This window comes from Quercus lobata, chromosome 3 (assembly GCF_001633185.2).
Source record: "Quercus lobata isolate SW786 chromosome 3, ValleyOak3.0 Primary Assembly, whole genome shotgun sequence".
Taxonomy (NCBI): Eukaryota; Viridiplantae; Streptophyta; class Magnoliopsida; order Fagales; family Fagaceae; genus Quercus; species Quercus lobata.
In genome coordinates, this window is record NC_044906.1 from 6,510,318 (window position 1) to 6,524,742 (window position 14,425).

Sequence of the window (14,425 nt, forward strand, 5' to 3'; positions counted from 1 at the left end):
GAATTTGGAGGTCAAGGTCCAGAACTGATCCAGGAAAGCCCAATATGTATAGGCCTTAGTTAGAATTTGATCCTTCTTTTGTGTGGGGGGGGGGGGGGGTGGGAAATGAAGACAATGTAGTAGGATGATTGATTGTTTTGATCTATCTAGGTCCCTTGGTTTGAGTTCTTAATAGGTTTTTTAGTTGGCCATACTTATTTACATGATTGTATTCACTCATTTACACAAATATTTACCTCATGTACTCGTTTTAAAAGGCAAAAAGATAATGTTCACGTTTAAAACATAAAAGTAGATGTGAGAGAATAAAAACTCTTATTCATTTGCTGTTTTTAATAGGTTTATACAGCCAATGTTTGGATGTCATGATAGGTTTGGGTTGATATTTTTTTTTTCCATTAGGTTTATATTGTTACCCTTATTTTATTTTATTTTAGTTTAATTTACTCTGGTATTTTGAGAATTAGTTTTCAATAATTTGGAATATAATACGGGTGTATTATGTGAATTTTAATGATTTATTGAAAAAAAAAAAAACTTAAATAGTTGATAAAATAATTTTTACAAGACATAAAATAGATAAACACAACATACCAACCAAACCTAACCCATGTAAGGCATCTTGCAAAGCATATAAGGAATGGCTACGCTTAACAATTAATGCTTATTATGCACTAGTCACCAACATTTGTTTTACCACTACTGTCAAATTACAAAAGTTTTAAAGTCTCAAAACCCCATATAGCCATGCTTTCTTTGCTGTGCAAACCTTCTCCAAAGTTCATCCAAAGGTAACTTGCTCCATTTTCCATTGCCCTCATCACCAGAAATAACTCATTATGGAATTTAACTCCTTGCATAAATTAACTATCTGGAAGCTTGAAGTAGGTCATGGCATGTGTAGGGATTGCCTAGGGAGAACCCTTTAATTGGCTCCATACTCGCTCTTTATCTCTAAGAAAGTTTTGTTCCTTCTCCTTGTCACCAAAGACAGTATCAATAAGCACATATTGACATATACTCTAGCACAAAACTTAGGTACAGTATTTAATTAGATGCTTTTTCTTAGGTTCTTTTCTCTAAAATTCAACCATGTGGCTTTTTTCTTCTAGGATGAAAGTGTATTTTTAGTTAAGTGCTACCACATGGCTAAATCTTAAGTAGAGACGGAGCTGGAACTTAGAGTTAAGGGGGCGGCTTTCCTGTTGGTTGTATGCAGTGACTTCAGCCTCCGACTTTGTTGCTACTTAGTTGCCATAGCTACTAGTTGTTTAATATTTTTTAAAGGGTCAGATTGTTTGTTTGAGGTAAAATTGTTTAACTAGACTTAATTTTTTATATTTTTTAGTTTTACTATCGGTAATTTTTGTTATTGTACTAATTTTTTTGGGCTTGTGTATTTCTTTTTTAGATTTTAGACTTATAATTTTTAATGGTCTTTAAAATGAGAAAAGTGTTTGAACTATAAACTTTTTTACAAATTGCTGATAATGTTAGTGATGAGCCCAAATGTGAATCAATAAGAATTTGTTACTTTAACAATTTGTAAAAATATTATTGAAAAATTTGTGACCATAACAATACTCTTAGAAGAATCAATGATTTTTTTTTTTGTTTTGATACAAGAATCAATGATATTTTAAGGGGGGAAAATGTAATTTTATAAAACAAAATTGCTAAAATTAGTACCCATATATATAAAATTTGGGAGGCTAATGTAGTTTGAAGTGAAAGTAAGAATCTTGTCAATATTGAATTTCGGTTTTAAAATCCTTCCCGTAAACTCAATAGATTAAGAATATGTTAACATTCTTCCCTTAGGGCGTGACATTAAAAAAAAAAAAAAAAACTATTATCAACAAATGAAAGGAAGTTAATCTATTTCTCAAAAAAAGAAAAAAGAAAAAGGAAGTTAATCTTAGACCTCCCCTATTTATGAGACCCTCATACTAATATATACTTTTTCTGTAATAAACTAATACATTTTTAATATACTAAAAATTGAATTGTTAAAGCAACGACAAAAAAAATATTAAGAAGAATATTTCCTTCTATTCAAGAAACTGAAAATAACCTTTTCATAATGTATAACTTTAATTAAAAAAAAAAAAAAAACTTAGTCATAAAGAGCCCTATCTTTTAATTTTTACAATTAAATATGCATGATATAGACTTTCCCACTTCTTCATTTTCTCGTCAATTAATTAGAGTTCACGAAAAAAAAAATTACCTAGCTGCTTTCTAGCTTATTGTTAAATTAAATATTCCATTTTTTATATTTCACTTTTTTCAATCATTAATAAATAATTTCTTGTAAAGACAAAATTTGAAAGCTTTATTTATTTATAATTAGAGTACATCATTAGCTAAATAAGGCGGAAAAATACGAAGGCAATTTTTTTTTTTTTTTTGGGAGAAAGAAATCAAGGCAAATCTTGTATCAACACAATCCTTTACATAGTTAGCAACAACTAACATTAGCAACTAAATTCCCTTCCCTAGTGTTGGGGGTCTTTTTCTTTACCTTGCCACATGTTGTAATTGGATTAGAACACTAGCATCATGATGTTGTATTTGGATTAGAGCACTAGCAATAGATATGTCAAATGCCAATGGTACACCAAAAAACTCCCACATCAAATGTTCTAAATGCTAAAAAATTTAGCATTGATAAATAGTACAATGCTATATGTTTTTAGAATGGGTAGAAAATGTTATATGTGCTAAACATATTTTGGTATTTTGGTGTTTTTTTTTTTTTTTTTTTCCACTTTCTCTCTCCCACGAGTCACACCCCAAGTCCTCTCTCTCTCTCTCTCTCAGATTGGGCCACATGATAAAATATATTTGTTTTGTTAATTTTTTAATATAGATGAGGTTTGTTTTAAATTATTTTAATATGTTGTAATCTTAAAATAGAAAATGTAATGTGGAGTGTATTATAAAATAGTGTGTTAAAATAGATATAGTAACTTTTTGATGTGTTAAATGGTAAATTTTTTACAAGAGCTCATGCTAATGCTCTTGGACTCTGCTTTTAGCCCCAGATTCGAGACAGGGTTGAGTACACTACTCTCATAAACATGTATTGTGGTGAAGGCTAGCGGCAGTGTTGCAAGAATTCCACACAAAAGCAATAACTTGAAAATAAAATAGTTAAAAGGGAAAGACTACAACAACGAGCAAGCAAATACAATGAGGATTCTTCACAAATGATCAAGGATCCAAGAAACTCATTTTGGCCTTCGCTGTATTTGACACAAGAACGTTATGTTTTTGTGGGATGATATAATGAAAGTTAAGGTTTTATGAACCTTTTTCTAATCTTCTGTGAAGTTTTTTCCTCTTCCCTTGCCTTTTTCATGTTCCCATGTACTTAGCTTTTATAGAGGTCTTTTAAGGGTGTCTAAAATCTCACTGCTCTTAATTTGATGGGTCTTTTGGGTTCTAGTAATTTTGGGCCGTGTGTTTCATGAGAAAATGCAATTGGTTTGGCTTGGTATTGATTTTGGGTAATTGGATTAGTAGAAAGGTTGCTTAGTGCTTACTTGACTCTCCTTGAAGGTTTTAGCCTAATGAAGCTGCTGGATTTAAGGGATTATGCTTCTGAGCATTTAATGCTATTTTTGCATGAAACTTACAGTGTAAATATGGGAGTCAAATAAGGAATTTGCAGCATAGGCATATGTTTCTTGAAAGAGAAATGATATATTCACAACATTTTTACAACAAATCTTAAATGACAGGTTGTTATTGTTGGGGCAAAAAAATAATCTTAGTGTTAGGTTCAAATTTAAACCAATAACAACTAGCCACTTATGATTTGTTGTGAAAATGTTGTGGACGTAGCACCTCTTTTCTTGAAAACATGTGTGAAAATACGCATGGGTGAAAAAGTGTGTAAAAATACGTGTAATGTTGTTTAAAAACTAAAAATTGTTGTTTGAAAACATATACCAAACACTCCCTGAAGGTCATGAAAATGCATGTACTCCGAGCTCACATGATTCTTCTTCCTTTGGGCTTAAAAAAGCATCAAAATCCTCTCCTGGGCCTTCCAACTTTAAGTGGGCTTTCGGCCTCATGTGGGATGAGAATGAGATAGAGTAGAAAAGTCATGGGCCTGATCTTGGTTGGACTATTTTACTGACTAGGCTTCTATGTCAAACTCTGCACAAAATTGGTCCTCTCAAATCAGGATTGCGATCTATGTGCTATTTTACCATGCAATTCCTTTTACATTATTTTTATTTTTTTAAAATTATTAATTTATTTTTTAAAAATAAATAGGAGAACATGTGAGACTATTTTAGCGCTGCCCCTTACTCAACAGAATTCCCAGGATCAGCTGATATGGAAGGAAAACAAATCACAAAGATTTACGGTCTGCTCGGCATATCAGGTAGCTCTCCGTTTAAAACACCCAAACCAGGCTAAACACTCATCAGCACATGCACACGGGTCCACTTGGAGGGGGTTATGGAAGCTGAAGGTGCCACCTAAGGTCCGTACTTTCCTGTGGAGGGCTTGTATAGGATGCTTACCCACAAGGGAGAACCTCCACAAAAAATGGATCAGCGAAGAAGAACGATGTGAGCTGTGCTACCACCATAGTGAGACAACGAGTCATGTGTTGTGGGAATGCCCAATGGCACGAAATGTATGGGCTCTTTTTAAAGGGACAATCCAAAAGTGCAGCAATGAAGCAGGTGACTTCTTCCTTTTGTTCAAAATGTTGCAACAGAAGCTTTGCTCTTCTGAGTTGGAAAAGTGGGCAATCACGGCTTGGATGATTTGGAATGCCAGGAATAGGTTCTATTTTGAGCAGACACAACTACACCCGAGGTGTATCTTTTACAGCGCAATGGGCTTATTGGAGGAGTATCAACGCCTAAGTGCAGCGCAAAGTGTGAGGGAATGAGTTTTTCCTGGTACTGTGCACGTGTATTGGTCATCTATATCTATATTCTATATTATTATTTAAGGCGCTTTCTCTGTTTGGATTCCTCAATTTTGATGTCCAAAATACTCTCAAATTTATCAGTTTATAAAACTTAAATGATAGGATTATAAATGTTAAAAAAAAAAAAAACCACTTTCAATTTTTTTTTAAACCACTTTCAATTCTATAACAAATGTTTCAGATAACTCCCATAAAAATAAAAAGTTTCAGATACAAAATAAAAACCACGTTCAAATTTTCCCTAACAACACCCCACGTTCAATTTAAAAAAAAAAAAAACCACTTTCAATTCTATAACAAAAGTTTCGGATAAAAAATAAAAACCACAGTAAAATTTTCCCTAAAAAAACCCCACGTTCAAATATATTTTTATTTAAAAAAAAAAAACCACTTTCAATTCTATAACAAATTAAAGTTTCAGATAACTACTCTGCTAAAAAAACTGAAAGTTAAAAAATAAAAATAAAAATTCCAAAAAATTTCAAATACCACGTCTAAACCCAACCCATGTTTAGATTCTTAAAAAAAAAGTTATCTTTGACAAGAGTTTCGAATAACTACTCTACTAAAAAAAATTTAAGTTAAAAACAAATCCAAAAAATTTCAAATACCACATCCTAACCCAACCCACGTTCAGTCCTATCAAAAAAGAAAAAGAAAAAAGAAAACCATGTTATCTTCTGTATATATTAAGAGGATTTAGAAAGTTAGTTATTACTTTTTTTCCTGTCAGAAATACCCCTAAATTAATTAACCAACAACTTAAAAATAGGGTTAAAATAGTAAAATGCCAAAAGAAAGTTAATTATTGCTTTTTTTACTATAAAAAATACCCCTACCTAAAATTTAAAAATGGGGTTAAAATAGTAAATTGACAAAAATAATAAATTCCTACTTTTACGTTGAAATGTATGCCTACTTATATTGAATAGCATAAAAAACTCCCCACGTGTTGTCAAAAAAAAAAAGAAACATGTACAAAACTTCCCCACTTTTCTTCTCAAAAAAAGAACTTCCCACTACTCACGTTTGTAAGAAAATAACTACCCCTCCAATACAATAAGCAAAAACTATCCCACGTAAATTAAAAAAAAAAAAAAATTGTGTCAGTACATTTGTAAGAAAATAACTACCCCTCCAGTCCAATAAGCAAAAACTATCCCACGTTAAAAAAAAAAAAAAAATGTATATATTAAGAGGATTCAGAAAGTTAGTTATTACTTTTTTTCCTGTCAGAAATACCCCTAAATTAATTAACCAACAACTTAAAAATAGGGTTAAAATAGTAGATTGCCAAAAGAAAGTTAATTATTGCTTTTTTTTTAATATAAAAAATACCCCTACCTAAAACTTAAAAATGGGATTAAAATAGTAAATTGACAAAAATAATAAATTCCTACTTTTACGTTAAAATGTATGCCTACTTATATTGAATAGTATAAAAAACTCCCCACGTGTTGTCAAAAAAAAAAAAAAAAAAAAACGTGTACAAAACTTCCCCACTTTTCTTCTCAAAAAAAGAACTTCCCACTACTCACGTTTGTAAGAAAATAACTACCCCTCCAATACAATAAGCAAATACTATCCCACGTAAAAAAATAAAAAAATAAAAAAATTGTGTCAGTACGTTTGTAAGAAAATAACTACCCCTCCAGTACAATAAGCAAAAACTATCCCACGTTAAAAAAAAAAAAAAAAAAAAAAAGTGTCAGTTTAAATAATTTTCATCAGAACTTCTCATAACAAAAAGTACTTCTCAATTGAAATAGAAAAAGAACTTCCCACTACAATCCAAGTATAAGTTTTCATCACACCTTTAGGATTTTTTTTGTGATTGAAAAATATAGTAATCCCAAAGTATAATAAATGCTTTAAATTAATTCTTATCCAAAAAAAAAAAAGCCTCTGAGCACACGTGTGAGTGCGTGCTCAGAGGCTAATTGTTACTTTACTAGGACATCACAGTTTGCATACTTCTTGTTGTCCCCCAAAACTAGAGTCTAGTTATATTTGTATACTATTTTATCTTTATCTTTAATGAAATTTCTATCGTATTACGCTCAAAAAAAAAAAAAAAATTTTTTGATTTAAACTGTTGATAAGGTATTACATTGTGCAATTGCTTTAATTATTTCACTAGATCTCAATATGTCAAAAACAACTACCAACACGAAGAACAGGTAGGATTAAGGCAGAAAATTAGTTAAATTAATTCAACACAATTACACGTGTTAGAATTTAATTAAGAAACTGTCTTACACAACGGTCTTTTTATAGGACAATATTTTGCCGAAATGTTAGCCCACACGACACAAAAACCAGAGCTCTATTGCCACTTTGCATGTCTTCCACGTGCAATTTATAAATGTCCATTCGGCAACAGTTTTCTATTTTCTAACCGAACTCACAAAGCGGCACCTGGCAACCGCTTTGGAAACTGCTACTGCTATTAACCCAAAACTACTAATCCATCAATTCTCTCTCTTTCTTTATTTCTCTCTTTCTTGTCGAGTGCATTCTTATCTTTCTTTTGCAAAGTTCACACTCTCTTTCACATTGAATCCATGGCTTCTCTGATCAATCTTAGCCTGTTCCTGTTTGTACTTTTCCATGCCATTGTTTTGCTTTCTCACCCAGTTTACTGTGATGGTACACTCACTCTCTCCCTTACTTGTGGTGCTTTGAATTGAAGTATTTTGTTTTTTTTTTTTTTTTTTTTTTTTTTTCATATAATAATACTTTATATGTTAGGGCTAATGCAGTAGTACTTGGATATGTAAACTTGTAACACTATCAGTACATAAATGCATTTATCAATTTCCTTTTAACACAATAATATTAACATAAGATAATTTTTTTTTTTTTACTTTACTTTTTATGGTAATTTAGATTGAAGCCTTTTCCTTTCCTTTTCTTTGTTGCATGCATATCTATTATGTGATAAACTACAAGTGTAAGTGCTTGTATTACTCAATGATATGCTTGGTTCTTCCCATGGGTTGGTATCCCCATTCCCTCCCACTTTGTTGTAACTTGAGAGAAAAAGTTATTATAGGTTTGTACACTCAAAATTCTTCTCAAGAATTTATAAATGCTATGATTCTAAAATATTGATTCTTTGGAGATGACAAGAGTCACAAGACTCGCCACGATTTTTTGGAGCAAAGCAAAGTGATGTACATTTATACTTTTTTTTGAGGAACATGTACATTTATACCTATACTGTTAAATTAGTGAATATTTACCGACTCCTTTTTAGATTCAATATTTTATTATGATGAATTTAATTATTAAGGAAATTATTTCCTAGCATAAAGCTTTATTACCATCATGCCTTGCTTTCCCTTGCTCTACATGAACATGGAACTTGGCCTTTTTCTCCCTTTGTAGAATTGCGGTTGAAGAATTGTAAAATGTAGTGGGAATCTACTGTGGTGTATTACTCGCAATTGGATGTGTAGACTGAAGACGTTCTAATAATAGAAGTTTGGCTAGACTAATGATTGAAGTCATGATTACAATTAAAAACAAGTTTGTGTAATAACCATTTCTTAAAATAGAATCACAAAAAATAGTACTTTTAGACTATTTTTTTTATGTGGCATTACTTGTAATCCATGGCTTCTTACTTTGAGTTCTTCCTAATTCCTATATCATTTTTTTTGTGCACAGAGGACGAAGACAATCTTCTTCAGGGCATTAACAGTTACCGGAACTCATTAAACCGTCCAGCCCTCATTAAAAACGAAAAAGCAGATTGCCTTGCCGATGAAATTGCTAATGAGTTGGAGGATGAGCCTTGCACCAGCCCCACCAATGGTGCCACCATTAAGCCAAGTTCCACTACTCAACTTCCTGACCTTCCCAAACACTTCAAGAAGTGCAAAATTGATGTCAACACCACAGTAGATGGGATCATCTTGCCAGTTTGTGTGCCCAAATTGGTTCCAACTCTTGTGCTTACTAACTATACACGAACTGCAAATGCCAAGTACATAAACAGTTCAAAGTACACCGTAGCTGGGTTTGGTGGTGAGGATGATTGGATGGTGACTGTTTTGGGCACAAACACCACCGGTGGAAGTTTTTCCAGTGCCATCTCTTTGGTTTCAGAGGTTGGTTTGGGTCATTGCCTAATGTCTTTGTTGTTGGGGTTGTTCTTTATTGTAGTGAGCTAAGGTGTTCTGTCTCTCTCACATTGTGTGTGTTTATGTAGAATTTAGTTGTGTAAGCTTTGTGAATTTGGGCTTGTTCCATTCTCTTTGACATCTTCTAATTGTAGTTGACTATTTTTCTTATGATATGTGATATATTTGGAACAATTATTATATGATACTGGTCATGCTGGTGTCTGGGGTTGATAGTCACACTCACGTATAGTTGTTCATTGTTGAATGTTAACTACTAAAGTTTATTTTGGGATCTGGAAATCAAAATAAAATAAAATTGGTGGCCTAACTTTAAGCCATAGCTAAGGTTCTCTAAGCAAAACAAAAATGGCTAAAGTTGTTTTTTCTTTCGGTTTGGGTCATACTTTCAATCAATAGTCTCTACTCAATATGAAGTCCTGCGCAATTGCATGAACTTGAGATATGCAATTCGCATACAAAAGTATGTCTTTGTATTTAACTTTTTTTTTAAAAATATTTATCTTTGAATTGTGTTGACATAAAAGAATGATTGGCCGAGTTTGAAGGCACATATGACTCTTTTTTTTTTTTTTTTTAAAGAAAATAAAGGTTAGCTGCTGCTAGGCCCCAGCAGCCTAAGGAGCTTACATGGATCTGTTGAGACAATATTCTGTCTTTGCCTTAACTTCTTTTCATGTGACGAATAGAAAGTAGTTTGTTACCAAAGATATCCGATAATTAAAGCAAAAGATGAAGTTATTATGGTTTTCATTAAACCATTGAAAGTGACATCGGTATTGAAGTACTAATTTTTTGGGAGAGGAAAACTTGAAAGTTGAAACCTCATGCTGAAGCCTTTGGTAACATGTTGCAAGCATCTTTATAAAAGCAATTTAATTAAACCCGGCTTCAAGTTATAAGGGGGCCACAGATTAGTTTACCAACAATCGGCTTGGATGGAAGGTATTTGAGTTCAAGAGAAATGAAATGCAACACAATTAATGTTGGGAGTCACCATTCTTTGCGAGCTTCCTTTTTTTTTTTTTCTTTTTTTTTTCTTTTTTTTTCTGTCGACGATAATTTGATGCTGAAAGAAGAGGGATTTGAACTGGATGTCTCTATAAGAATATCCGGATCGCGAATCAGTTGAGCTATGAGAAAAACTGATATATATATATATATATATATATATTAATGTGGAACTAAAATCGTGTTTTTAAGACACATCACATTATTAAGATTGTATTTTTGCCTTAAAAGTGGATGTTTATATATGAACTCATATCATATGCGATCCGAAATAGTGTTTCTAAAACTCGATTTATGTATAAAATAAATACTATTTGAATTTTTCTCTTAAAAATATCCAAATTTTAAAGGTTTGGATATCTGATATCCAAACTGATATGTAGAATTAAAATATAGTAATATTTTTAAGACATGATTTTGATATAATATGAATACTATTGAATTTTTGCCTTAGAGAAATCTAAATCTTAGGTTTGGATGTATCCAAATTGATAGGTAGAATTGAAATAATATTTTTAAGACACGATTTTTGTATAACATGAATTATATGAATTTTTATTTTAGATATATCCACATTGATATGTAGATCTAAAATTGTGTTTTTAAGACATGATTTCTATATAACATGAATAGAATTATATTTTTACCTTAAGTGTGGATGTCTGATATTCAAATCATATGTGACCTGAATAGTATTACACTATTTCGGTATAAAATGAATACTACTGTTTTTTTGCGTTAGAAATATCCAAATCATAAAATTTTGAATTTTTGATATCCAAACTAATATGTAGAATTGAAATTGTATTTTTAAGACACGATTTCTTAATAATAAGAGTAAGATTGCATTTTGCCTTAAAGGTAAATATTTGATATCCAAACTCATATGTGATCTGAAATATAGAGTTTCTAAAGTGTGTGTTCGGGATTGTTTAAGAAACTAGCTTGTTTTACCATTCAGCTTATTTTTACTACTATTCATGAGTCCCATTGCACTTTTTGGTACTATATCCTAGGCCTCACAATACTATTTTAGCTTTATCTGCAGTACTTTCAGTAAAAAGTTTTCAGTTTCAGCTAAATAAACTGTTCTCAAACAAACACTAAGACAAAATTTTATAACAAAATGAATACTATTTGAATTTTTAACTTAAAGATATTCAAACTTTAAATGTTTGAATGTCTAATACCCAAACTAATACGTACAACTGAAATAGTGTTTGAAAATGGAGGAATTAGAATTTGTATTCCTTTGCTCTTTTCCATTATCTTTTGTATAATGGTTTATAAGCCTCAATTAAATAAAAGTGAAATATTGATTATCTCTATTTGCAAGGAAAAATATTAAAGATATAATCATATATAAAATATATATTCATTTTCTTTTTAGTTTTTTCTATAAATTTTTAAATATACTAAAGAAAAATAATAATTTTCATTTCTATTCCATTAGTATGTTTTGTTATTAAATCCCAAACATTTTGCAAATGCTTTTGCTATTTGTTAATGCAGTGCTTTGTGGTTTTAAAGGTGAATGGTGTTGCCAAATGAGTCTGACTGGTAAAGTAACTGTAACGACCATTTGAATTTTCCAGGCAATAATTTTTGCATTTAGATGGACAATGTAATTGTAAGCAACATTATGGGTTCATTTGGAATCACTTATTTTGCTGAAATTGAAAACATTTTGTTGAAAGTATATAAAAAAAAAAAACTAAAACCTGAATTTTGGAGCTATGAGACCCACTTAACAGTGATGAGAACCACTTTAGGAGTAAAAATAAGCTAAAAAGTAAAATAAACTAACTTTTTTTCAAATGTCAAATACAACCTACATTACCAAAAATATTTGTAAAGGCGGCAATTTAAAGTTCTTAAGTCAAAAACTGTCCTCATAAAAGTCAAACTTCACTTATTATTTATTAATGGTACAAGAAACATAGAGATAGCACCCAGAGTACCTTGCCATGCACGGCAGCTTACAAAAAGCAGAGATTCTAAGGAAAAATATCGCAAAAAAAAGCTACAAGCTCTTGTTTTCTTTATTCTCTTTTGTATTGATATATATTGCTCATCAGTCATCACAAGACACAGCTCTTGACTCTGAAACCATGGCTTTTCTTAAACTTAGCCTCCTCCTACTCTTTATGCTTGTTCTTCATGATGTGGACTGCAAACCAATGTATCACAATAATGGTACACACTCTCTTTCTCTTGTACGCGTCTGAATAAGTGAGTTTTGCCCCATGGCCTTGATAAAAGGGAGCTGTCACATGCATTCTTTGTACTCATCCATCACTATCAATATTTAGAACACTGGTGACTACGATCTCAATATACAGAAAATTTACAGTCTCATTGAAGCAATATATTTTTGTGAAAGACTTTTGTAACTCAAATGCCACATTTTAGTGTTTCCAATAAAAACATTTATAATTCAAATTTTCTGTCCTAAACTATCAAATTATTAAATAAATAAATAAATCATTGTATTCTTTATCCTATTGTCAAACACCTCAAATCAAATTGGTGAACTCACTCAAAAGTCAAAAGTTCTCAACCTACTTAGCAATTTCATATTTTGCATGGAAATTCTATAAACTGGATGAAAGGAATTTTAAATAAAAGAAGTACAAGGTTTTTCTCAAAACCCTTCAAACTCTTTTTATAATTTTTTTTATTAGATGTATATTTTCATAAATCCACTATTAGATTGTATTTTTTTGATTATATCTTCCGTACTAACAAAATTTTAAGAAAATTAAAAATCTATAACTATGTCATTAATCATATATTTAAATTTTAAATTTTTATAGTAATAATAAATTATACATAAAAATATTTATGAATTAAATAGTAATTAACATTCAGTTTAAATAAAATGTTCTAAGAAACACCCGTTAGCATTATTCTAGATAAAATTTGATAGCATGTTAAAGATCATAAATAAATGCAACCCAAACCAATAAATTTTCAAAATTATGTTAAAGATCATAAATAAATGCAATCCAAACCAATAAATTTTCAAAATTTTACTTGTTTGAAGGGTTTAAAGGGCAGGTTCTCAATGATTTCTGTGCTTTCGTCCCAAAACCAAAAGCCCAAAACGGAACCAAAGTCCAGCGTATCTGAGACTGATGTTCTTCTTCAAAAGCTTCATTCTTCGGCTTACACTACAGCAAATGGCGAAGATGCTGAGGAGCACCAGCACCACCTGGGGGAACATGGGTTTCACCACGTTGCTTGGTCGGAGGTTGAGTCACTTCATGGCCCTCCCTCCGCCGTTGGATGCTCCCATCCACCGTGAGCTGACATCTCCACCGTCCGTTTTGCCCCGAGACCAATCAAAACCCAGATAGCAACAACACCATAGGATTCGGATTTGAGTTCCCAAGTTTTTCTATGGAGCTTATGGCTGTCCCCGATAGGAAGGTACCTTCATACTTCTCACTTCATTTTCTTTTTCTTTTTCATTTCAATGAGTAATATATCAATCTGGGTTTGTTGGATTGAATTTTATGTTGAGTATGGTTGTGTTTGGGATTCTGGGTATTGCTAGTATTGTGCTAATATCGCTTATTACAAATATCTTGAGGGTTTTTAAAAAAAAAAAAAATCTCTGGAGTGTGGGATTACTTTTTGTGGTCTGAATTATTAGTCTATGAATTGTTATTGCTGGGTGTAGTTGTGAGGAGCTTTTGTGAACAAGGGTATAGTTTCTTTTCCACAACTTTGGTCAGGAGTTTCATTTTCCTGTTGGCTGTCCCATCCACTTCTTTGTGTTTTAAGAGCCACAATTTTGTTATGTAGTGCTGTTGTATGACTTCACAGTTCACACTTCTTTGTGTCCTAACAGCAACAATTGTATTGCGTAGTGCTGTTATATGACTTCAGTATGTTCGAAAATGTTGGCTCACAGTAGATAATCATATCTAGTGACTGTTTGGGCAAGTATTGGTGTTTGAAAACTTTTAAACCCTTCGAACATGTAAAATTTTGAAATAAAGTAACAATGGCGGAATAGAGAGAGCAGAGAGAATTGAGAGAAAAACTGTGTTTGTAGATCTGCAACACTAACTAAAATAATACATTGTGAATAGCTCTTTATATATAGAGCCCAAAATAGCTTAGCCTCTAATCTAACAAACTAACAATAATCTTGTAAAGATTGGGATTAGTTACACTATATACACACGTGATTAATGTGCATTAACAATAGAGAGAAATATCTGATATCAGAAAATATCTGTGGTGCCATAAGATCTTTTGGACATTAACACTGAAGACTGAAGCTTCTGAGCAG

At 31.6% G+C, this 14,425-nt stretch overlaps 1 protein-coding gene across 1 annotated transcript; it reads left to right on the forward strand.

The window, feature by feature from the left end:
* Positions 1-7,413: 7,413 nt before the first annotated feature.
* On the forward strand, positions 7,414-9,294 carry LOC115982934 (uncharacterized GPI-anchored protein At5g19250). The gene is made up of 2 exons (XM_031105699.1): positions 7,414-7,612; positions 8,636-9,294. The coding sequence occupies exons 1-2, from the start codon at positions 7,528-7,530 to the stop codon at positions 9,139-9,141; spliced, it is 591 nt and encodes a 196-aa protein (XP_030961559.1). The 5' UTR covers positions 7,414-7,527; the 3' UTR covers positions 9,142-9,294.
* The last annotated feature ends 5,131 nt before the right edge of the window (positions 9,295-14,425 follow it).